The sequence below is a fragment of the Saccopteryx bilineata genome, chromosome 6 (assembly GCF_036850765.1).
Source record: "Saccopteryx bilineata isolate mSacBil1 chromosome 6, mSacBil1_pri_phased_curated, whole genome shotgun sequence".
Classification (NCBI taxonomy): Eukaryota; Metazoa; Chordata; class Mammalia; order Chiroptera; family Emballonuridae; genus Saccopteryx; species Saccopteryx bilineata.
The window spans coordinates 36,812,272-36,832,389 of record NC_089495.1 but is presented as its reverse complement, the minus strand read 5'-3'; the positions used below and the strand labels follow the sequence as shown (position 1 = coordinate 36,832,389).

The following is a 20,118-nucleotide window of genomic DNA, read 5'->3' as shown; positions in this document are numbered from 1 at the left end:
GTATTTGAAAGTGGTATGGGTAAAGAGTAGAAGTATAGCATCATTGGACGTTCATTTTCTGTATTATTTAAAAGATTACTTAAAATAAACCTCCAGGAGCAATTCACCTGGATTTGTTTAGATTTAAGAAAAGACTGTCTTGCTATTGGCTTTCAATCAGTCACATCTGAGTTTTCCTGCTGCAACGTGCCGGAGGAAAACAGTTGCATTAACTAGTTTTCCTTGAAACGAAGAGGAAATAATCCTGTATCATTAAAAGTAAGTTGCCAAATTTTTGCCTGATATTGTCATATGTTATGTTATATGCCATTGCCTCATTATCTACATAATACTTTCCTGAGGGATTAGATTTTGCCAGTTACATGTTTTAGGTGTGGTACTCTTTCTTTCCTCTCTCTTGCCCTCTATCTCTTTCTCTCCCTCCCCCCTCCCATAAGTGGCAGACTCCAGTGGCTTTTGAGAGCAAAACAATGAATGATTAAATCAGCATAAGCATCATGTTTGTGATGGTCTAACCAAGACTTGTAGAGGCATTCGGTTTTTAATGGTGATTTTTGTGATTAAAGCTACTGGATTTATTGTATATGGGTCAAAAGAAAATAAAACCATTTTTATGCCATCTGTCCCCTTATTCTTAGAAAGGTAGCGCACTCCCTTTTTCTGAAACACGAGTTGCGTTTCGCTTGGTGCAGGATTTGGTGTGTGGCTGAAGTGAAGGGCACAGAGGACCACAGATTCACGGGGGTTCTCCCAGTGGCCCTGGAGGGGGGAGGGACAGTTCTTCACACCCTCTGCATTGGACCTGGAGTCGGAATTACAGAGTGGGAACTGTTCCAACAATGATGTAATTCCCTAGGTTTTCGGGATGGAGGTTTTTTCCTTGAGCTCTGAAAAACTCATGTATATTTTGAATTGTTAAAACGCTATCTCCACAGAGCACAAATGGCATTGACTATTCACTGAATATGTACTGTGAGCCAGGTCCTTATCTTGACCATGGTCTCACTCTAAGCAGATACTTTCACATGTGCACCCTTTGATACATCTGTGCTGCCAGCAACTGCAGATTTCACCAAGACTCTTTAAGATCCAGGTGAACAGATACCCAGCTTAATGAATATCCAATATCATTTTGTTGGGGGGGGGGAACCCTACAGTTGTGCCCTTGCTTACCTCCCACTATCATCGCCTCTTCCTTTGGCACAAATCCATTTTTCACCCGTTCTACATGTGGGGCACTACTGAATGGAGGTGACGAGACATGGTGTGGGTTGTAGATCTGTATCCCATGCTGTATTGACACAGTGCTGTCCACGGAGCATAGGCACAGGGCTATAGGTGGATGTAAACCTATTCACTGACTGGGGTCTAAATCCCAAGCACTTCCTCAGGAGAATCTCGCATCTGTAGTAGAATGGTTTTTACTTGAAGGTCATAGGGTTGTTCCACCTCCAGGGTGATTTGAAATCAGAAGCAGGTGTGGGCAGTGGTGCCAGGTTGGTGCAGAGATTCAAGGCAGGGGCCCTGACCCACTTAGGACAGGGTCAGAGCTGAGGGCTTGGGTTCAGTGACCTGGCACAGAGTTTTGTGGCTATTTCATCTACACAGAGGCAGACCCTCCATGACTCTACCCTAAACCGACAGGCATTTAATTTATCTTTGTCAGTGGTTCGGACATGCTGCTTCTTCTTTTAACTTCAGATTTATACATTGCTCCCACTCAGCAAGGACATTATCTAGGTTAGTCGGCATGTAAAGTAGGTCAAAGCACGCTGCCCATATGGTCCGTGAATCTTATCTCTTGACCTTGAGAATTTCAGTTGTGTATACTCTTGAACCTGAATCTTGAACCACAAGGCCAGGAGCACTTTCCAGGGGCAAGAGCTCCCCTTCTATGTGGTAGGGCTCCTTTTCCAGCATTTGAATTATTTTGTTTTTCTCTTTATATTTGCAATAATTGGTGAAAAAATGATAGAGATTTGAGGGAGAAATGCTAATGGATCTAGTTGATTTAAGCATTTTCTGAATGCAAAAGTTGTTCTCAAACCAAAGCATCTGAACCATCGGGAGAGAATCATCACAGATTCCTGGGTTCCACTCCCAGAGTTTCTGATTCAGGAAGTCTGGGGCAGGGCCTGAGAATTTGCATTTTTAAATTCTCAGTTGAGGCTGATGGTGCTAACCCAGGAACAAAACTTGGAGAACCACTGCAGTAAAAGTCTTTAAGTCTAGTGACACCTTCTCCATTAATTAACCTTGAGCAAAATATTAACTCTTGTCATGGATGAATGGATGAGGATGGATGGGTGGATGGATGGATGGATGGATGGATAAATGGATGAGGATGGATGGGTGGATGGATGGATGGATGGATGGATAAATGGATGAGGATGGATAGGTGGATGGATGGATGGATAGATGGATGAATGGATAAATGGATGAGGCTGCATACAAGATGGTAAAAATAGAAGCTAGATCATATTTTTAATTTTTAATGCTTCCTCCTTCCATGAGGACTAACAACTTTTAGCTCTTTACATATTAAAGTAACAAATCCTTGGTTTGCATTAAGACACGAGTGGTGGTGTGAGAGGGGTGCTGATAAGTCTGCCTCACTTCTCTGGTTGGAAATCAGCCATGACACTCATACTCTTTGGACCAGACATCTTCCTTCCCCCCTGATCTGTCCCATCTTCTCATCCTCTCCACCAAGCATACCACAACCCAAGAAGCTAAATTTCAACTGATACCTCAGCTACTAACTCAGCCACTTTGGGAGGATGAGGGTGTTGTCCCATTGCTGTCATTATAGCAGCATTCAAGTAACTAGTGTCCATCCTTCTGACATGTTCCTTTTAAAGAACCCAAGCATCCCACAGTGGTGTTCTCTGTGTGCCATTTCCAAATTCAGTTGCAAGGAGAAGTGAGACTCTTTAAAGCAAGTTCTGTTGCTGAGATCTCTAGAGAATTCGGAAGTTGGAAAATGGAGGTAGTTTTTGTGACAAACTTGACCTGTGAAGTTTCTTTGGAGCATAAATCGATGTCGTTGGATAGAAAGGATAAGAACACAGAACAACAAGCCTAAATATGTAGAAAATGCTCTGTGACGGAGATGATGAGGCCACATTCTTGTCTTTCACTTGTGGCGCCTGTGCCCTGCACAAGCCTTCCCTTTGAAAGGATATTAGCTTTCTGTGTTTTGGGTTTTCCTAAAGACACTGTTCAGTTCTGCAGCTGTTAATTATTACTGTCTTAATGGAACCCCATGGTTCTGCCCCTGGGGTCCCTTGGTCCCACACCCAAGACAGTCTGGTTGTAGCTGAGGATATGTTACCTCTGCCTGTGTCACCCCCTATTTCTGACCCATGAAGAGCTCTCCCCTCTTGTTGTCTCCAGTGTCATGGTGGAATGTGTCCTGCTCCTGTCAGAGAACTTCCCTCATACTTACAAGGGCTCTGGTGTCTGGCTTCCTTCCCTTCTCCGTTGATAGGCCTTGTTGTGACTCATCTGCCCCCAGGGTCCCTGATGATGCTCACCTGCTCCCACCCCCCACCCCCAACTGATGCCCACAACCTGCGTTTGGCATCCCTGGGGCTGACCTTTAGGAAGAAAACCGCCCAGATGAGTAAGATTGACATGAATGGAGGATTGTTAAATATTTTGTAATGTGTAATTTAAATTTCTAGTTAAATAGGTGTGACTATGAAATATGGGAACTGTTTTTAAAAATAAACAAAGAGCTTACATAGGAAATTTTGTATGGATCTTGCTAGCAGGGTTTCAAGAGTGAGTTTTGGAGATACTGAGCATAAAGAAAAGCCTGTGGGGTGAAATTAGTGATTTATTCTTTTTTGGAATTGTCCATTGGAGGTGTCACTGCTTTCCTCTCTAACACAGGGCTCTCCGGGTGTGGTCCTGGACCAGGCATCACCTGGAAGCTTGTTAGATACGCAGGTTCTCAGGCCTGGCCCAGCCAGGTGAGTCTGGTGCCCCAAGCTTGAGGCTCACATCCGTTTTGGCAGGGTACCAAGGCCCAGGTCAGTGGGAAGATGAAATCTGGTAACCCAGGTCCTTCCGGGGACCCCAGACAGAATCAGAGGAGACACAGGGAGGTCAGCTTATGCCTGTGCGGCTCCTGTCTGGAGCTCCTGCTTACCCTTCGGCTAATCCTGGGTTCTCCCTCAGGAAACAGCCCAGAGGCCGCCCGGTGAGGCCTTCTACTGTTGCCCACATGTGCCCATGTTGTCATGTGCTCCTGTACCCATGCCCGTGGGTACGATGCTGTCCCCACTGTATGGTCTGCTTGGTGGCTCCTTTGCCACATCCATCAGTTCACTGAGTCTGGACGATGCCATTTGGCCTCGTCTCCCAGGCCTGGCTCTTAAACATACTCTATGTATGTTGAACCAGCAAGGTATAGAAAATATATGTTGGTATGAATTGAGAAATGATAGCAGGTAGGTGAAACACCTACAGATGAGTATATGTGAATATGTCTCTGATTTTCTTTTTTTTTTTTTTTTTTTTTTTTTTTTACCTGAAGCTGGAAACGGAGAGAGACAGTCAGACAGACTCCCGCATGTGCCCGACCGGGATCCACCCGGCACGCCCACCAGGGGCGACGCTCTGCCGCGACCAGAGCCACTCTAGCGCCTGGGGCAGAGGCCAAGGAGCCATCCCCAGCACCCAGGCCATCTTTGCTCCAATGGAGCCTTGGCTGCGGGAGGAGAAGAGAGAGACAGAGAGGAAGGAGAGGGGAGGGGTGGAGAAGCAAATGGGCGCTTCTCCTATGTGCCCTGGCCGGGAATTGAACCCGGGTCCCCCGCACACCAGGCCGACGCTCTACCGCTGAGCCAACCGGCCAGGGCCATGTCTCTGATTTTCAAGAAGAAAATGTGTTATTGAGAAACTACAGATTAATTATCTTGACCATGAATGATTGAAAAAATTGTGAGTCCATAGGAAGGAAAGTGATCCTCTCCAACTAACAACAAGATATACTACATTTTTAATAAACTAACATTTTATGAGAGTGTGAGAGTTAAAGTCGAAGGACCTTCATATTTTGGTGTCTGGATTTTGAGAAAAGCTCTCTTTATATCCTGTGTTGTCTTCCATGAACAGAGGAGAAAGTGTGATTATAAGATATTGAGTTTATTTGGATTCTTTTTAGCAAGCACTCACTTTCCCCTTCCACTGTGGGCAGAGCATGTATTGTTCCCCTTTGACTTGCACTGGGTCAAGTGACTGGCCTGGGCAGATCTGAGGCTCACATATGCTTGCACAGTGGGCTGGCTCTTTCTACTCCCCAGAGATCCCTCCTACCCAAGGCAGCCATGGGTCCTCCAGCCTAGGTCCAAAACGAGCCATGTGAACCAAAGCCATGTATGCAGAGTTGTGAACATGAGTATAATGCTTATTTATATGGCTCTGAGCTGGGGCAGCTCATCATGCAGCATGAGTCCGGCACTCGTTGACTAATATAAATAATGCGATTTGAATAGTGAACTGAACAAACCAGCCATCCAATGGGAGAATGGAAGTCCTCAGGGTGACTGTATTGTCTTCTCATTTTTAAAATATGTAGATATTGAAATGTTCTCTTTGACTATTGTTGGAAAGCAGAGCTGCCAGAAACACGTCTGTCCCGTCCAGCATGCCACACGGTCCAGTGGGAGGGTGTTCTCCTGGCCTCCAAATAGTAGGATTAAAGCAGCGAATCAAAGAGTAGAAATTACAGGAAGCAGATTTTGACTTAAAGAAAATATTTTTTCAAAAGACTCCAGAGCCTGGCCAGGTGGTGGCGCAGTGGGTGGAGCGTCGGACTGGGATGCGGAAGGACCCAGGTTCGAGACCCCGAGGTCGCCGGCTTGAGCGCGGGCTCATCTGGCTTGAGCAAAGAGCTCACCAGCTTGGACCCAAGGTCGCTGGCTCCAGCGGGGGGTTGCTCGGTCTGCTGAAGGCCCGCGGTCAGGGCACGTGTGGGGGGGGGCAATCAATGAACAACTAAGAAAAACTGATGATTGATGCTTCTTATCTCTCTCCATTCCTGTCTGTCTGTCCCTATCTATCTCTGCCTCTGTAAAAAAAAAAAAAAAGACTCCAGAAATAGAGTGCATTTGTGAGCATTTTCCTAGGTTGCTGAGGGAGAGGTGGTAACCGCTGCCCCTTTGACTCAGAGAGAGCACAGCTGGGGACCTGTGGTGGCCCTGGAAGCTCTTAGATTCAGTGGCTTTTGAAATTGCTAGTCCTGCTCAAAATATTTTTAAATGTTCCTGAGATTTCCATATTCAATGGACATGGTTGCAAAAAATTAATCTCGGCTGTTTGTAGAAGTAATGAGTCTTGGTAGTTGAAGAGTGTTCAAAAGACTCAGTGTATACTTAACAGTACAGTGGCTTCTCTCTTGGTGTTTTCAATAGGTTATGTGACTAAGAGAAATGAAACCTATTTTACCATAAGCTTTTTTTGGTTGTTGTTAACAGAAATAAGAGTTAACTTCCTGCATTATCTTACCAATGTTATAACTAAATGATGTTGTACTAAATGATGTTATTGAGGACCTGCTGCAAATGGAGACCTTGAAGGCAATGTCACACAAAACATGCTTTACACATCTTGAAGAGAACAATCTTTTTTTTAAAAAAATTGATCTTAGAGAGAGAAGAAGGGGGAGAGAGAGAAAAAAAAATCAATTGTTGTTCCATTTATTTATGCATTCATTGGTTGATTCTACTGTAGTTTGGATCCTGACAAGGAATTGAACCCACAGCATTGTCATAGCGGGCCAATGCTTTAACAACTGAGTTATCCAGTGAGGGCGGAGAGAGCAATCTTCATTTGGATTTATAGAAATCAATCACATTCATGCTTCTGCTTTTGCTTGTAATTACCCCTTTGTTTAAGCAAAACAAACAAACATAAAACTGTTTTGATATAAATGGGTCTTGTGTTGTTGGTACCGTATCCCTAAACTCAACATGGTTCTTGCCATGAGCTGCCCTGCTTGGCCTGCCCATGTCCATTGTCTCCAAGTAACAGTTACATTGTCAGTGTCTTCCCACATCTTGGCTCCGTACACAGCCTCCCATTTCAGAACCAGTTCCTGGACCGGTCAGCTCTCCTGGCCTTCCTCATCCCATTTCCACGTAGCCCCCATGTAGCATTTCACTATGTGTTGTTTGCATGGTCTGTTAAACTTTCTGGCAGATCATCATTGTCCTCCTTACTACATTTAGAGCTCCATAAGAACAACAACCATGTTCCAGACTCCGTGAGCCTCCGCCTCGGACCACACGGTGCTGCATCTGTAGAGACCACGTGGGGTGCCGGCTTGCTCCAGTCTTTTCTCAGTTCATGTGTTCTTAGCTGCTCCGTTGGCAAATGTTCCTGGTGAGAGAACCTATGCTGTCAGTCACCTGCACCAGCTTAATAATGGAGAATTCTCCCCAGAATCAGACTTTTAAGAACTAGTCAATATAAAAGAACATAGACTGAAAAACTCTTCTTTTGTTATAATTAATAACAATTAATAAACATGGCAATGAGAAGCATTCCAATCCTCAGCTTCTTGTGAAAGAGGTCAACACATTTTCCCTAGAAGAGAATAATTTCAAGTCCCTTAGGGTCCAGATGATTCACATTTTAACCAAATGTAGTCTTCTGCAGCTTTAATGCTACACAGTGAGTCTGCCTGTTGTATGTCTGCTTGTTTTCTCCTATTACACACATACAGGGATAGCCATGGTTGGAAGCTTTTTCTGTCTAAACTTACCTCTTCACCAGAATTATCAGCTCTATGTAGATATATATCGTTAATCCTTGCAGTTGGATTTGTACTATTATACATAGTATTTTCACACGTCTGTATTTCTGATCAACTAAGACTTTATCTGGTCACATTCACTTTATACCTCTGGTTTTAGAGAAAGAAAAATTTGGCCCTGGCCGGCTGGCTCAGCGGTAGAGCGTCGGCCTGGCGTGCGGGGGACCTGGGTTCGATTCCCGGCCAGGGCACACAGGAGAAGCGCCCATTTGCTTCTCCACCCCCCCCTTCTTCCACTCTGTCTCTCTCTTCCCCTCCCGCAGCCAAGGCTCCATTGGAGCAAAGATGGCTGGGCGCTGGGGATGGCTCCTTGGCCTCTGCCCCAGGCGCTAGAGTGGCTCTGGTCTCGCTAGAGCGACGCCCCGGAGGGGAAGAGCATCGCCCCCTGGTGGGCAGAGCCTCGCCCCTGGTGGGCGTGCTGGGTGGATCCCGGCCGGGTGCATGCAGGAGTCTGTCTGACTGTCTCTTCCTGTTTCCAGCTTCAGAAAGATACAAAAAAAAAAAAAAAATTTGTTGTATCTTTCAGTCTAAACGATTGCAGTTGTATGATGCATCCACAAAAATCTCGCCTAAATTTTAATTCTAGTTAAGTACTGAAGTTAAAATATAGCAACATTCTTGTAGTACTGTTTTGAAAAAATGTGGTCTGAGGTTTTTCTGCCTTAAGGGATAATAATAGTCCCACTGCAGAGAGCAAGTGTGAGTGTTAGAAACTTAAATCACCGCTAGAGCTACACCCTTGGCTTCAAACCCACAGCTCGGCCAACTGTCGGCATGAAGGTGCCTCAGTTTCCCCATCTGTAAAGTGGATTCATGAGAGCAGCTTCCTAGTCAGGCTATTGTGAAGAGCAAGTGAGTTAAATTCACACAAAAAGCATTCAAAGCTGCCTGCAGGCAGGGAGCTCTTAGCAAACGCCTGTCCATGCCTTTGTCTCGTCTGAACATGCTGAGTCGGTACCTGGCTCGTGCACTCTGTACATGTCGCTGCCATTATTATTACTCCATATTATTAACCAGTTTTTTTTTTTTTATCTTTTTTTGTTTTGTTTTTTTTTTGTATTTTTCTGAAGCTGGAAACAGGGAGAGACAGTCAGACAGACTCCCACATGCGCCCAACCGGGATCCACCCGGCACGCCCACCACGGGCGACGCTCTGCCCACCAGGGGGCGATGCTCTGCCCCTCCGGGGCGTCGCTCTGCCATGACCAGAGCCACTCTAGCACCTGGGGCAGAGGCCAAGGAGCCATCCCCAGCGCCCGGGCCATCTTTGCTCCAATGGAGCCTTGGCTGCGGGAGGGGAAGGGAGAGACAGAGAGGAAGGAGGGGGGGTGGAGAAGCAAAGGGGCGCTTCTCCTATGTGCCCTGGCCGGGAATCGAACCCGGGTCCCCCGCACGCCAGGCCAACGCTCTACCGCTGAGCCAACCGGCCAGGGCCTTAACCAGTTTTTTTGATGAACACTCTCAGTAATTAAGAATGTGGAGATTTTCCAGGCAAGTGACAATAAAAGGGAAGTGTCTGAAAGGCTGTGACTTGGAGAGCAAGGGATGTGTTGGAGACCATGCTACCCAGAAGGGACTCTCCAAAGTGGTGCTGTTGACGCGGAGAACGCCGCTGGGTCTGGGCTTCTGCACACAGTTCCTTAGGAAGGTGTTTCAAAGGGGACTGCTTTCTTCTTTCCCTCAGAGGAACATTTGTTCCAGCTCAAACCCTGAAAGATAACCCAGTACTGACAGGAAACCAAACTTTTGGGAGGAGACCTTCAACAAAATTTAAAGTTATAAGTTTGACAATACAAATTTTAGAGATAAAGTGGTTTATTATGTGTATCTAAATTGGGGTTTCAGCAAATGTTCTAGGGTTTTTGCTCTATTTCATTATTAATTGTATTAAAGAACTGAACCCAACTCCCAAAATATAAAAATCCATTTCTTATTTTTATAGTCATACCACATGGCTGTGGCACTTAATTCGCCCAAGGAAAGAACTAGTGTTAAATTTCATCAGTGACATTTTTGGCAAGATTTTAGGGATGGTGAACTAATGTCCCTAATATGACTTCACTTTTATAAGGATATTTTGTCTTTAAGGACATAAAAAAAATTAAGTGTTTTGATTTCTAAATCCTTAAGAATATGTCACTTATTATTTAAATGATAACAAAACACAGAAAGTTGTTGAATGCACGTAGATGTCGGGTCTCCATGATTAATCAGTTTTGTAATTTTATGCCTCTATCAATTCTGAACAGGCTGAAATGTTTACTGGTTTCTGAAATCTGGTCCTCAGGATTGGCAGGACCAGTATTCATAAGGATACGTTCATTCGTCCCCTCACCAGACACATAAAGTCTGCTGTGTGCTGACGTGTCCACCCTGGGTGAACGTGAGACAGTGAGGATCAGCCTGGATGTGGAAGTTTCACCGGGAACTATTTCCACACACAAACCATCTCTTAATGTGTTAAGTGTTAGATCCTCACACGGAAAGTAGAAAGGAGCATTTTGACCCTCGCACGTTTATTCCCAGTGTGGGGAAAATCTTCATTTAAAATTTGTCCCAGCCACATCCCAATTTGTGTCTTTGAAAGATTATTACAAACACAGTTGAGCAAGGACCTCAATCACTATGTCATCTATTATCTGTGTTTTAATAGAATTCTAAATGCATCTGACTTGGACGGGCATAATCTCTAGGGTTTGTTATGATCGATCAGTTGTGATGTATCCTCTGTTGTAAAAAATTAAGCATATTATTTAAAAAGTTGCTTTTTCAGAATAACCAGTTACAGACTCTCACTGATGGTTTCTCCATCAGTGGTTTTATCTGTGGGTTACAGAGACCTCAGAATTTTAGAACTACAGAGTGTCTTATGGGTTGTCTTGATGGCCCACCTCCCAGACCTTTCTGTCTTTGTTAGAGTGAAGATGTTGTCATTAAAATTGATAAGAAGCATCCTGACTTTAAACCTCCAATTAAACACTGAACAGTTTAGTAGTGGCCAGCAGAGTGGCCCTCTCAGGAACTGTCATCGGGTAGGACTGCGAGGTTGTGGCCGAGAGCACTGCCACGTGATGGGGCTGGTACCCAGCACTAAGCAGGAGGAGGGTTCACCAGGTGTGTGGCTGCCTGTGGACCTCAGGGCTTACCATACATAGGAAACATTATATAGCACGGAGAATGAACCATCGACCCACAGCTGGGAGGCGGTGCCAGGCATCAGGTCAAGAGACAAACACACGAAAAGGATAAAGTGAGGAGAGTTCGTGGGGGAAGCCATGCCTGGTGGGGTCAGGGACTCCTCGGGAGCTGGTGTGCAGTGCCTGTACATGCCGGCCTCGTGAACATTCATTGGATACAAGCACCACGTGTGGTTTCCTATACGTGGTTTTTTGAAAAGAGAGAAAACACCTTTTTGTACCTGAGTCCTCAAATGTGGCTTCAATGAAGCAGTTCAACAGGTGGCCATCCCTGCCCACATCGGCCCCGGAAGAATTGAATTTTCAATTACCCAATATCTTATTTGGTTGAGGATGGCACTAAATAAATCCCTGCTCTCCTGACATGATTAATTTAAGATGCTTTTACTGCCAAAAATCATGCCATTTATTGATATGAAATTAACAATAGCTTGAGGCCATATTGTATAAAATACACACTCTTGGGGTTTAAAATAAATCTGTCCATTTCTTAAGTGGCCTGATTCCTTCAGCTTCCCCAAGCCGCACTCGGCACACCTCACGAGGGCCAGCGTCGTGTGAGGGAGAACTTAGATCTCCAGTGTTTTTCTGTATTTATTTTCCGCTGGGGAACCATCAGGGAGGACATGTCCGCTGACTGCTGGGAAAATCCCGTAGCGTTTTCAAGATGTTTGCCAACCCCAGAGGCTGCGAACGTACAAGATGAAGAAACTGACAGATTGTGAGTGAGGTTCATATTCAAAACTGACTTTTGGAAGAGGTTTTAATTAGTAACATCTTTCAACCATATTTAGATACTTAGGGGAAATTGGATTAACCCAGAACATGTTGAATCATAAACTGTCTGCCGGTGAGGCTGTGTGCGGGTTCTGACTTAAATAGCTGCTCAGGAAATCGTCCTGACATTCCAAATTTTCATAGTTTTCTCTGCGTATCTTTTTTTTTTTTTTTGGTATTTTTCTGAAGCTGGAAACGGGGAGAGACAGTCAGACAGACTCCCGCATTCGCCCGACCGGGATCCACCCGGCACGCCCACCAGGGGGCGACGCTCTGCCCACCAGGGGGCGATGCTCTGCCCCTCCGGGGCGTCGCTCTACAGCGACCAGAGCCACTCTAGCACCTGGGGCAGAGGCCAAGGAGCCATCCCCAGCGCCCGGGCCATCTTTGCTCCAATGGAGCCTTGGCTGCGGGAGGGGAAGAGAGAGACAGAGAGGAAGGAGAGGGGGAGGGGTGGAGAAGCAGATGGGCGCTTCTCCTGTGTGCCCTGGCCAGGAATTGAACCCGGGACTTCCGCACGCCAGGCCGACGCTCTACCACTGAGCCAACCGGCCAGGGCTTCTCTGTGTATCTTAACACTTACACAGGGGAAGGGAAAGACACACAGAGAGAAATTTGATGCTGACCTGAGAAACGACACCTGACAGCTCATCACAGCTGGGGACGAGCTGCATTTGTGGGCACGGAGCAATCACGTTTCTGTGTGTCTTTTCCTGAGGCTCCTAGGGACTGCACCTAATTGCAGGTTCCCTGGTCACGGGAAGAGGACCTGCGTCCTGGACGGGCCACATCAAACACACCATCTGTTTCCTCCTGTTGTGTGTTGGGATGGGCTTCTGCTTGGAAGCCAGTACGCAGGGGCAGAAGTGAAAACTCAGGAACCCGACAGCACCCGTTGCTAACTAACGCTTTGAATCTTGGTTGCAGTTTGTGCGGTTTCTTTGCTTCTGGGTGAAGGAAGCGTTCACTGTGACTTTCCAGACTCTGTGCGTGGTTTTCCTCCTGAATCTTTGTAAGGAGGCAGCATAGGGAGCGAGCTTCACTCCCTGAGTTTGCGGGGTGCAACACAGCTTGTTGCACCCACAGGTACCAGGTGGGCACGGAGCGTGGTAGAGGGGAGTTTGGAGGGGCCAGCACCTGCTCCTCCTTTCTCACTCTCTTGACACCTTTAGAGCCCAGAAGTGCAAATGTCAACGTAACAGAGCACTGAGCAGCATCACTGGAAAGCTGACAATGGTTGCCAAGGGGGCCGCCTCTCAGGGGTTGAGGAAGAACACTTTCCCGGGACCAGGACTGTCCCTTTGGCTTCACAGCCTCTGACAGGAAAGACACATCAGTTTAGTGGGGACCCCTCAACCTGTAAACACTCGTGGCAGGAGGAGTTTGCCCTGAAAGACTGAAATTAAATAAATGCTTTATCTTGCTCTAAACCAGAGACACCTGCTTCAATCATACAAGCTTATAAAAGGGCGACACGGTGCACGGGTAGACCACGGTCTTCCAGGCAGACCTAAGCGCTAATCTTCCGTCACGCTCTTATTCTGCAGCTTTCAGCATATGACAAGCATGCTGAAGCCCTTCGAGCCTCAGCATTGTATTTTAAACGGCACTGAGATTTACTGCCTGTCAAATTAGTGATGAGAATCTGAAACACCAGAGTGTGCCCAGCGCAAAGCTGGCGTACCGCGGACAGCAGCTCTGGGGCAAGAGGAGCATCCCCAGTCGTCTCTGGTCACTGGGCAGTCCTGAACGCTGCCCCCGGGGGAAGCGGCCTGGACACCAGGCCTGGAGCTGTTGGTCTTGGGCAGGTTCAGCATTAATCTGTGGAAAGTGTCGGCTTGCCAAGCAAAGCAGCGTTATCATTTCCTTTTCCCCCTGAGCTGGACAACAGACAGGAGCAACAGACGGCGGAACTTCCAGTTTATTTCAAGAAAGCCTGGGGCCGCTTCCCCTCCCTTCCTCCTGCCTTGTAGTTAGTTGTATAGTTGTTTGTTTGAACTTGAGACTTCCTGAGCTTGGAAGGTGTTTTTGGGCAGTCGGAGCAGCTCCTTGTCATTCGGAGCTCCAGCTTGCACAAGCCCCCCCCCCACACACACACACACAAAGGAAAGAACCGCCCAGAACTTGCAAATAGATTGGCAGGGTGCGGCTTGCCCCCATTCTGCAGGAGTCTTTGTCCGATACCGCAGGCAGGCGTTTTCTCCCCTGCCTGTCTGCGAGGTGTGGAGGGCAGGCACGCGCTGGAGTCTGTCTCTGCGGGCTGGCCCTCCCTGCGCAGGTAGCAAGAGGCAGCCCTGGGGCGAGGGCAGGTTCTGAGCTGCCCAGCGTGGACTGTCGTACAAGTGGTCACTACGGAGGGAAGCCAGGGACCTCAGGGGACAGACTTGACGTGACACCCAGATCCCTAGGGAGTGTGTGCCGGACCCAGAGTGCAGAGCAGCAGCCCGCGCCCTTGCCCGCATCGTCGTGCCTGCAGGGTGGCACAGGGGTCGTATTTGGCCCTCTTCTGAGTTTATCCTGAAGATCCGAGGCCTCCGCTGCTGCTGCTGCTGCGTATCCCTGGTGGAAACACGAAGTGATGGCCGAGAGGGGAGCACCACGGGGACCTGCATGGAGCCTTCAACGTCGCTTCTGGCCGCTGACCCGGAGGCGCCGAGGGACCTCGAGGCGCCCACAGCCTGGTGAGGTGGATGGGGTGGCACCATCCTGGGTGTACAGGGACAGACTCCATGGGTCCCCTTAGTGAGCAGTCATTTCCCTGTATATTCCTTTAACAAAAAAAATGTGTGCCATTTGCAAGACTTTTTAAAGAAGGTTAGAAATGATGTGCTGGGCAATTTGGGCTGAAGCCAGACTTCTGGTCTAGTTTGGTTTGATTTACTTTGTGTTCTGGTTCTGAGGAATTTGGACTTTTGCATCTATCTGTTTTGGCTGGAACAGCAGTGGGAGCAGACTCAAGGAAAGCCCTTTTGTAAGGTGAGCACACTCGGCATGTGAGGCTTACGTGCTGTGCCCTCTTTGCCTCGAGGGGTGCCCTGCGGGAGGCAGGAGGGGGCACAGGCCTCTCACCTCCCGCCCCCGTGGCCAGACGTGAGCGAGTCAGCAAGCCAGGCTCACGTAGGCGGTCACCTGCCAAGGAGCACAGGCCGCCTCTGAACGAGTTTCTCTCTCTGAATGGCACTGTTTTTACCAGAAGCAGGGCACGGGGGCTTTGAGCTGTTGCTCAGCCAGACGGCACCATTGAAATTCTCACAGGTTTCAAAATGATGTTTTTACAAATTGGCTTCCAAAGGAGCAGGGATATTCTAATAGACAAGTTGGAACAAAGAGCCTTGTCACACATATCTGTTCCTTCCTCCCAGGAGCACCCCCCTCCCTTCTTCTGGAACTGAAAACAGGAGGTTTGCTGTTGAACTTGTGGCAGCATCTGACTCTATGACTGCAGGCATGCTGTCGGACGTTGTTAGGGTGTCAGGGTGGCATCTGTTCCCTGGAGAGATGCCCTACTGTGCAGTGCAAGACATCAGAAATACCAGGTCAGAGGCAGCCCCCCGCCTTTCCATGGTTTGGGGGCCCCATGGCTCTCCCCACTGGAGAGGTTGAGCAGCCCGCTTGGGGCTGGCCAGTTGGCATCGGGAATAGGATGATGGAAGCCTGGTGTAGGACCGGTAAACCCGTGTGAAACCCTTCCACGGATGTTGGGGCCTCGACAAGCAGCACCTCCTGGACAGGGCTGAGCATGTGGCCATGGTTGGACTGGTGGCCCTAGGGGTGGACTCAGCCATGGGCTGGAGAGCTAGCTCCCTGTAGCTTCCCTTTTAGGGCAGGACCGGAGCCCACACACTGAACGCCTGGCTGCTTCTGCTTCTTAGTTGTGATTCTGAGCTCAGCTGCCTGGGTACAAATGATTCGGGGTTAACGTAACAGGGTCTTGACCTTCTCACCAAGTCCACTGACTTCTGCCCTAACACAGAGTGAGTTGGATGGTTATGAAGGGCTTTGTGTAGCCTCCCGGCCTGGCCCAGCACATGCCAGGGTGTGAAGGCTTCATTTCTGCCTCTCCAGTTCTCTTGCCAAACCCGCTGCCTGGAGGACTCTCGACAGTCCTTGGGTGGAGGGGTCCTGAAGCTGTCCGACCAGACCCGCCTTGGCCACGGGGATCTGTGCTCTCACTCTGTCAAGGTGGCACTGAGGACCCCTGCCTGTGAAAGTTCTGAAGTATCATCCTGATGCCCAGAGGCTTAGATGGGGAGGGCGATGGAAAGGCTCGAATCTGCTCCCCAGGTGCCAGCCACGGGGCCTGGACAAGCGGCTCTCCTGTTCCAGGTTGTCTCCTTGTGGGAGGTGGGGCCCCAGGGCATCTTCCTTCTGAAATGGCAGCCCCCAAAGTATCCCCTCCCTATGATACGGGGCTCTCCGCGGTATCCTCTACCATGAAATGGGCCCCTCAGGGCATCTCCTTGCTGTGACATGGGAGCCCTTGGTGCTGTGTCATTGCTGAGCCTGTGTGGGGGTAAGGAGCGGAGTGGGGGGGGTGCCGTCTGACTCGAGTGGCTTCTCCTTTCATCATTAGCACTAGTTGGATGCCCTCTCGCTATGATTCTGCCTGTTGGCAATCAGGACCCAGTGTGGACGATGGGCAATGAAGTGCTTTGTGACACATGAGGCCCTGGGTCAGCGTGGCTCCATGTCACCTTCTTCAGTCCCCCACCTGCCTGCAGCATCCTTCCCTTGACTTCCTGTACTGCCCAGACTTCCTGCAGGCGTGCAGCCCGGCATTGCCTGGCGAAATGTCAGTGACCTGCGGGAACGTGGCCCAGGCTCTCGATACCTGTTGCTTAAATTTTCCTTGCTCCCAGAGAGGCAGTCTGGCCTGGGCATTTTTTCCTGCCTGTGAGTTTTGCCCTGGTTCCTTCATCAGAAACCCATGTGAACATGCTTACCTGGGGCAGGCCGGCCTGTTGGTCACCGTGGATAGCCTTCCCGGGCACCACGGCTCTTCTCCTGGCGTTGAACAGTGGAAGAAGCCTCTTCAGGTTAGGGGGTGATCCAACAGTCAGACTTCTCACTGCAAGTACAGGGCATGGTGAGAAGGTAGAATTGAAAGATTGTAGGGGTTTTTGTTATTATTGTTTTTGTTTTGTTTTGTTTTGTTTGATAGCTAGAAACAGATATAATACCAATTAATTAAGTGAAAATTAGGTATAACCTCTTGAATGTCACCTCTGATCTGTCCTACTTTCAGAAACTGAACACTACCTCCAGGGGGCACATGGATGCACAGGGAGAGGCATCCACTCTGAGCTCTTCTGCCCTGGGACGTTAGTTTCAACAAGCCAAGAAAACTGATAGTTCTACTTAGAATTGAACAATTCTTTTAGGAATATGTTTCAGGTTGACACAGATAATTTTAAAACAGAACCAGAATTTTTGTGTGTGTGTGACAGAAACAGAGAGAGAGATTGAGACAGTGACAGATAAGGATAGACAGGAAGAGAGAGAGATGAGAAACATCAATTCTTTGTTGTGGCTCCTTAGTTGTTCATTGATTGCTTTTTCATATGTGCATTGACTGGGGGCTACAGCAGAGTGAGTGACCCCTTGCTCAAGCCAGTGAACTTGGGCTCAAGCCAGCAACCTTGGGCTTCTAACCAGTGACCTTTGGGCTCAAGCCAGTGACCAGGGGGTCATGTCTATGATCCCATGCTCAAGCCAGTGACCCCGCCCTCAAGCTGGTGAACCCACACTCAAGCCAGATCCCACGCTCAAGCTGGCGACCTCGGAGTTTCTAACCTGGGCCCTCTGTGTCCCAGTCTGACGCTCTATCTACTGCACCACCGCCAGGTCAGGCAGAACCAGAATTAATTAAAAGAAGCAAATATATTTGAAACAGCTAGGTGCACTAAGCACTACAAGTAAGCACAAATTTCCCTTTGAGCTTCCTGGTAGCTAATGCAAAAAAGGAGAAAAGTTTGGAAACAAGGCCATAGGCAAAAAAAAAAAAAGAGTTTTTCTGGAAAGAATTCTAGAGGAAACCAATAGCTTGGCTCTGTACACTGGAGACACTGGATCACTGAGTGAGTGACATCTTTGGAACGTTTCCTTTCTTTTGGAAAATCAGTGCACCTAAAAATGTTGAAAACGTAACACTAAATTTCAGTGAGTGCCTTTCCAAAGTAAGCCAAGACAACAGCCTGCACCGGGCGTTTGCTCGGGCTCCTCTGCCCGTGCCAGGACGGCTGACTGCGGAAAGTGGGGGTCTCACCCGAGACTCAGGCTGACTGTGGAAAGTGGGGGTCTCACCCCAGACTCAGGCTGACTGCGGAAAGTGGGGGTCTCACCTGAGACTCAGGCTGACTGCGGAAAGTGGGGGTCTCACCCCAGACTTAGGCTGACTGTGGAAAGTGGGGGTCTCACCCGAGACTCAGGCTGACTGTGGAAAGTGGGGATCTCACCTGAGACTCAGGCTGACTGCGGAAAGTGGGGGTCTCACCCCAGACTCAGGCTGACTGCGGAAAGTGGGGGTCTCACCCCAGACTCAGGCTGACTGTGGAAAGTGGGGGTCTCACCCCAGACTCAGGCTGACTGTGGAAAGTAGGGGTCTCACCCCAGACTCAGGCTGACTGCGGAAAGTGGGGGTCTCACCCCAGACTTAGGCTGACTGCGGAAAGTGGGGGTCTCACCCGAGACTCAGGCTGACTGCGGAAAGTGGGGGTCTCACCCGAGACTCAGGCTGACTGCGGAAAGTGGGGGTCTCACCCCAGACTCAGGCTGACTGCGGAAAGTGGGGGTCTCACCCCAGACTCAGGCTGACTGCGGAAAGTGGGGGTCTCACCCCAGACTCAGGCTGACTGCGGAAAGTGGGGGTCTCACCCCAGACTCAGGCTGACTGCAGAAAGTGGGGGTCTCACCCCAGACTCAGGCTGACTGCGGAAAGTGGGGGTCTCACCCGAGACTCAGGCTGACTGCGGAAAGTGGGAGTCTCACCCGAGACTCAGGCTGACTGCGGAAAGTGGGGGTCTCACCCGAGACTCAGGCTGACTGCGGAAAGTGGGGGTCTCACCCGAGACTCAGGCTGACTGCGGAAAGTGGGGGTCTCACCCGAGACTCAGGCTGACTGCGGAAAGTGGGGGTCTCACCCGAGACTCAGGCTGACTGCGGAAAGTGGGGGTCTCACCCGAGACTCAGGCTGACTGCGGAAAGTGGGGGTCTCACCCGAGACTCAGGCTGACTGCGGAAAGTGGGGGTCTCACCCCAGACTCAGGCTGACTGCGGAAAGTGGGGGTCTCACCCGAGACTCAGGCTGACTGCGGAAAGTGGGGGTCTCACCCCAGACTCAGGCTGACTGCGGAAAGTGGGGGTCTCACCCGAGACTCAGGCTGACTGCGGAAAGTGGGGGTCTCACCCCAGACTCAGGCTGACTGCGGAAAGTGGGGGTCTCACCCGAGACTTAGGCTGACTGCGGAAAGTGGGGGTCTCACCCGAGACTTAGGCTGTCCGTCTCAGGAAGACGAGCCCCGTCGGTGCCGCGGGGGACCTTAGAGCATACAGTCTGCCTGATGTGGGGCTGACATTTCTTGTGGCCTCGAGGGGCAGAGGCCCATGTTTGTGCTGAAGCCAGAGTGAGAGGTGGGGATGCCTGAGAAGGATCCCAGGTTTCTTTTAAGGAGCTTGAGCCCCAGGTTTCTTTTAAGGAGCTTCAAGTGAGTATAAGCATTGGGGTGGGGGGGCAGTGTCGATGGTTGGCCATTTGGATTCACTGGGTCTCACCCAGAACCACCTTTATGTTTGCAAACCGGATAGGCAGCTTTTCGGGAGCTACAGGAAGCAGAGGGGAAGCACTCACCCTTACTGCTGTTGTTCTCTTGGACTTCTTGGAACTCTTGGATGAGCTGGTGAGACCCAAAAAGAAGAATGCTGTTTTATTTAAAGTGCACTTATTCCGAGGAGAGATACTCGCATTGAGATATTCCCTCAGGGGCTCTAGTCAACAACTTGTTTGTAAGGAGAAGTTCTATGGTTAAAAAAAAAAAATCTGGTTATTATTATCATTTTTTTTAATCTTTAACTATTAGGCAACTTGATAGAAGTTACTGCTTCTGGCCTCCTACCCCAACCTCCCAAGCCAGCTTGGCTCAGGCCTGAGGAGGATGCAGAGCTGGAGGGGGTGGGGGGACTGAGATTTCTGCCTTTTGGGGAGCCCTGGAGCTGTGGCCCAACCCCCCCCGAGCCCCATCGTCTAAGCAGCTTGGACTCCAGTGTTAACGGCACATCACTGGGCACCTGCTGGTTGGGGTTTATGGACTCAGTCCACTGCTT

General features: G+C 49.1%; 1 protein-coding gene across 12 annotated transcripts in view; it reads left to right on the top strand.

Moving 5' to 3' along the window:
* Positions 1-20,118, top strand: part of MCF2L (MCF.2 cell line derived transforming sequence like) — a 198,872-nt gene that overhangs the window by 64,102 nt on the left and 114,652 nt on the right. The window contains exon 1 of one of the 12 annotated variants that reach the window (XM_066237351.1): positions 13,956-14,480. The exons of 10 other annotated variants lie outside the window; for them this stretch is intronic. In XM_066237351.1, the coding sequence (XP_066093448.1) occupies positions 14,378-14,480 (103 nt within the window). In that variant the 5' untranslated portion in view covers positions 13,956-14,377. Of the gene's footprint in view, positions 1-13,955; positions 14,481-20,118 lie in introns of those variants that run through there. One more of the 12 variants, XM_066237339.1, reaches the window with a different exon arrangement.